General features: G+C 38.5%; 1 protein-coding gene across 1 annotated transcript in view; it reads right to left on the bottom strand.

The window, feature by feature from the left end:
• The window catches only part of CBLB (Cbl proto-oncogene B, E3 ubiquitin protein ligase), a 127,540-nt gene that overhangs the window by 46,917 nt on the left and 75,079 nt on the right, over positions 1–5,544 (bottom strand). The window contains exon 4 of the mRNA XM_010148061.1: positions 2,480–2,636. Within this exon, the coding sequence (XP_010146363.1) occupies positions 2,480–2,636 (157 nt within the window). The remainder of the gene's footprint in view (positions 1–2,479; positions 2,637–5,544) is intronic.

The following is a 5,544-nucleotide window of genomic DNA, read 5'->3' as shown; positions in this document are numbered from 1 at the left end:
TGTGATGGTACAAGTGAAAAATCAAAGGGCAAGAACTCACGGCTTGCCTTGTGCACACACACTATTACAAAAGCAGAAATGTTAAATGGAAAAAGATTTGCACACAGCAATATTTTTGCATGGAAAGACAGCTTAACTGAAGTGTTAACAGTGACAGAATGAAGTTCCTGTCCTTCAGAGCATCTCCGTATTCTGCCGAGCTAACTTCACCCCTGGTCAGGGAACACAGCACTTGCAGCTGTGCACACATGCAGTGGGAGGCAGCGGGAGCAACTTCACTTTTACAGGATCCCCATAAAAAAAAAAAAGGGAGTCTTGCTCTCCCCTGTGAATAAGCATAATTATAAATGCAGCTTTTCTGTAACACAACCCACAGTTGGCAAAACAGTATCTGGATTACTTAAACAATTGGGACTTTCTCTCCATGGGTGTTTGCATACACAGTTACAGAAGCTGTTTAGAAACCAGAGAAGTAAAGAGTAACCTCCACGGGAGGTTCTCAGGCCAAGTTCAGCGAAAGTTCACTTCAGCAGCTATGCAGCTATTGCACCAGTCGGTAATCTGTTCAGCAAAAATTCTCTCCACTTCTTTGTTAAATTAAAAGGTAATCCGAACCAGTCTTTTCTCCTTACATCTATCAGTACTGCTGATCCCCTTTTTCTAGCACAAGACACGGTCATAAATCAAACCAGCAATTGCCTTGCAAAGAAATGAATGCAAACAGATACACGACCCCACACAGGGTCAGAACAAACAGTTACTTCTCAGATCACTGACTTATTTTATAATTGTGCACAGGTAAAAATGAAACAAACAAAAAACCCCAAACCTTGTTATTATTCATAAGCAGAAGGCTTAGGGGAAAGAAAAAAAAAATCCTACCAAAAGGAACCTTAAACAAAAACATTTCATAGTAATGTACATTGCAGCCAATAGGCCTCAGACATTTTGCAGTCAGGTCTGAGGTCAAGATTTGGGCTTCGCTACTGACCTGAACACCGTACTAGTCTGTCAGATACTGAATAAAAGGGACAAAGTTTGACACAGTAGAAACTGACCCCATGGCAGCAGTGTTCCCACAGGAATGCTTGATCATATCAAGCTCCACATAAAGGGCAAAGCTGAGGAGGATTTTGCTAAAATAGCATAAAGTACAATGATCTATATTCTCCAGTTTATTATTTCACCAAAGAGAACAACCAAAGTTTCGTTCAAACCTTCACAACCTTTGTGTTTTAGTAGGTGACCAATGGTGGTGGTTAAATTAAACCATAATTACTTACACCATAACATTTTCAACTTTGATACAGTTTTAATTCCGAATGGAGAACACATGATCAAAATCAAAACTCTGTAAACTAAAACGATTAATCATCTCCTGCCAAATCTTAACACCAACTTTGTAATGGCACCCTTTCCCATAACAGCAAAATCGAGAAAGCTAAGCAGAGATTATCACAGAATAACATGGAGGAAGGAACAAATATATGGCCTAGGCTCTGACATAAAATTGCTATCTTGAATGTATCTCCAACAGGCTAAAAAATCATCATAGAATCAGAATCATTTAGGTCAGAAAAGAACTTTGAGATCGTCGAGTCCAACCATAAACCTAACACTGCCAAGTCCTGAAGTGCTTGATAACCCTTTCAGTGAAGAAATTTTTCCTAATATCCAATCTAAACCTCTCCTGCTGCAACTGGAGGCTGTGCACCAGATTATCACAGTGCAGGATAAGAAAGGAAATGATCAAATAAATGGCTGTATACCTCAACGATTCCTACATGCAAATGAAATATCAAAAGTGACAAATTCAGAGTCAGTAACAGCTAATACGGATGCACCAGCACAGCCTTCTATTAACTAAAATACTTCAAGTATGTCCTGTAGAAGGGGCACAAGGTTAACAAGAGGCACCTAACATACATACAAGCTTATTTCAGATAAATAGTATCTTTAAACAATAATACAATTCACACTATTCCCAAACATAGTCCCTTATTGTAAATAAACAGCAGAGCATTAATGGCCAAAATAGGTTAATAAAGAAGGCCTACATGTAGCCTAAAAAAAGTTATATGTAACTTCCCTTCTGTGTTTGTAGAAACACATCATGTATCTATCTACAGATACAAAAAAACAATGAAAACATAAGTAAAACCTGAAGGCCTACATTTCTAGGAATGCATTTAAGAACTGTGAAAAATAAGTAGGCAGCAAATACAAAGATATGGTAATCACATGAAATATGTGCAGAAATGAAGCAGGTGTTGCTGTGTGTTTTCAGTTTTTCAGATGTAGGTGTTCATGCCTCAAACAACTCTGAAGCACTGACACAATGCACAATTTATTTCTGAATTCCAGTATTTCAGTTATTTCTGTTTTTCAAAAAACATCTGCTTTCTGGACCCAGAGGTATTTGTCTCTAGGCACTACGTTTCTCAAACACATACAAGTATCTAAAATTATCAAATCTTACCTGAAATAATCTAGTGAAGATATCAAATTCAAAGACTGAAATGTAGTCATTGCAGGTCAAGTCAATAGTAGACTTAAGAGCCATTGCTTCCAAACCCGAGCTTATCTGATGAACTTCATGAAGGCACTGCCTGAACACTTTCCATGGCACTATAGTTCTGTGAGAGGGGTGGAAATAAGAAATTTAATAAACCCATATATTTAAGATTTTGATACCTTCTGTAGACATCAGAGCTGGGCTTTTAAAGAAGGGGAACATTAGAAATTGGTTTTTTTTGTCTGTAGAAAAACTAATGTTCTGAAAGCAGCCTAAACAAATGAAAGAACGGTTTCCCTTCCTTTAAACACAGTCAAACAAAGTGTCATTTATTTTACAACAATAAACGTTCAAGCTTCCTGAGGAAGACAACAAAAAGAACACTGCAGAAAGAAATATCCTACCAAGCAGGCGTAGCAACCATCCCTCACACCCTCTCAAAGACAATGTAAAGGAGCCGCTCTGTGCTTGGTAAAGAAGTCCTTTTTTTACAGCCTCTCTTCTCAGAATGATAAGCATCAATTTAGTATCTACTGCGATGCCATTTTTTATAGCTAAAGCTCATAAACACTGCTCAAGTAACATGATTGCAATCAACCAGGTATCACCAATATCGGTCCAGGGCCTTTCACAGACCATAACAATTACATGAATATTACAAGACACATCTCAGACCTCCATCTCCACATTCTTCAGGCTGGGGAGTATTTTCACACAGTAGTGAATGTGAGAAAAGGTGTGAAAACAGAATAGAAGGAAATTAAAGTTATTCTCTGTAACACAAAGCTGTGTTGTGTCAAATTCAGTTTCTATCTGCATAGTCAGATAATGCAGATTAGTTATTTTGCCAACCAAGTGCCCGTATTTGGAATCTAACATGAGGCTGATCATTTGGAAGTGCATTATTTTATCAGTCTCAGGACTATGAGAAATTGTTCAAGAACAGTAATTCTCATGTCATTGGGGTGAAATGCAAATTTTGCAAAGCTGTACCACCTTCTCTTGAAAAAGTTCTGCCTCACACCGAGAGCAGATTATATGGCATTTAAAAAATATTTTCACTAACCAAAATATAACCAACAGATAACTGGTTTCAGGACTTAGTAAGACATCACGCATTCACAATAATGTTTTGTTACTAACTGCGAAAACGTTACTGCTTTTGTACTAACTGACAAAAGAGACAGGCCTCACAATCACAAACTCATCAATATTTCTTGCAATTTCTATTAGCTCCCAATGCCTTCTTTTTTATAAAAGTCAAAATATTTTATTCCAGTTTTTCTAACTATTTCCTTATGAGGAAATGTGTATTACTTGGTAGTACAGTACCTGGGGGGGGAGGGAGGGATAGGAAGGAAGGACAGGCTGCATTGAGTTGGTCCTGCATAATAAATATTATTAGTTAACCTAAATTAAAACAACTAGTACTTTGAAGCACAACTAAAGACATGCTCCTGTATTTCTACCACATCAGGCATTCACTAAATTTGTAAGTGCAAAGAAACCTTATTTGGAGGCTTATATTGAGAAAGTCATAAATGATAAAATGTGAAGTTCAATAGACCTCAGCTGATACTTTCATCCATCTGTGTATGAAAAACAGGAAACCACAAAGAGCTGAAGAGAGATACCACATCAGATGCCATTTAAGGAAGAATGCACATCAAATTTTGATTATGGTAAAGAGAGAATGAAACACTGCACTAAGCTCAGAGAACAAAGCTGGAAAACGTCAGTGCTACTGTGGTGTTAAAGTTATGTCAGTCCAAGTGCCTACTGCTTATTTAGTTCCTGTAACCGCAGCTCTGAAATGTTTTCTGATTCTCTTTGTAAACCCCCCTAAACAGTTACAGCACTGGGATCATGCTGAAATGGGGTCAGAAAAAAAAAAAAAAGGGGTTTGTTTGAGGGTAAGGGTTGCTTGGAGGGGTTTGTTTTGTTGGGTTTTTGGTTTGTTGGGTTTTTTTGTTGTTGTTGTTTGGTTTTTGTTTTTTTTTTTTTTGACAACAACCCTTAAATAAAAACCAACGAAGTCTATCAGGAATCACTATAGCCACACTGCACCTTAAGAAATATTTTATGTCTTGCCTAAGACAGTTCAATGAAAGCATGTGCATTAGACGTGATCAATAAGTAGAATCTTTTGCTATCTGTTCACTAACACCCTGCACCCCCAGAACCCCAGCAACAACAGAGAAAAACAAAAAGTCTTCAGGAGAATATGTTTTTATAGTTCTGTTGGCTAGTACTTTGGCCAAGACTGGGAAATGAGTAATTAACTAATGAAATAACACCTAAAGTTATTTTGTGGGATTTCTCCAAGAATAAGTGTCTGAAAAAGTGGTGGCCCCAATTTAAAATTCACTAAATTTGGCAGATTTTTTTTTCCTGCAGCTTTGTGAAATAGGCATTTTTATCTTGTGCTTTCTTAAATTTAAATAAAGGTGAGAACTGGTTGTTGAAAGACCTTAACTCCTGTTTCTCAGCGGCTACTTTCATACAGCTCTCACTCCTAAATACTTTGAACAGCAACAACCAGCAATCATTCTCCCCCAGTGTCTCTCCCCGGTTTATACATACAGATTGCTGTACTCTCCTGTGGCCTTGCAGCAGCAGCCACACTCACTCATGCTGAGGGTGTCACCAAGTATTCCCAAGGTTTCTGCAACACCCTCTCCTCCTGCTCCTACAGCATGAAATTCAGTCACCTCTCAGGCACCTCAAGAAACCCCCTCCTCTGGCAGCGATCTCTGAGGGGGTCACACAGAATGCTTCCCACAGTGACACAGGGGTGAGAGGATTTCGTAGACCTCTGGCAAGTTGAGTTTCTGTTTGAGTTACCACTTCACTGCTGTTGCTTTCTTCTGTTCTAGGGGATATACAGCCTTCGAAGGCACTTGACATTCTTCAAATTTAAAGAGTTATTTTAGGTGTTTAGGGAGGTGGCAGGGGCAGTAGGTGGAAGAGAGCAGGACCAGTCAAACCAAAGTTGAGATTGGGACTGTCCTAGTAATAGCATGCCTAGA

This window comes from Eurypyga helias, unplaced genomic scaffold (genome assembly GCF_000690775.1).
Source record: "Eurypyga helias isolate BGI_N326 unplaced genomic scaffold, ASM69077v1 scaffold8533, whole genome shotgun sequence".
Taxonomy (NCBI): domain Eukaryota; kingdom Metazoa; phylum Chordata; class Aves; order Eurypygiformes; family Eurypygidae; genus Eurypyga; species Eurypyga helias.
The sequence above is the reverse complement of the archived record's forward strand: the minus strand, read 5'-3'. Positions and strand labels throughout refer to the sequence as shown.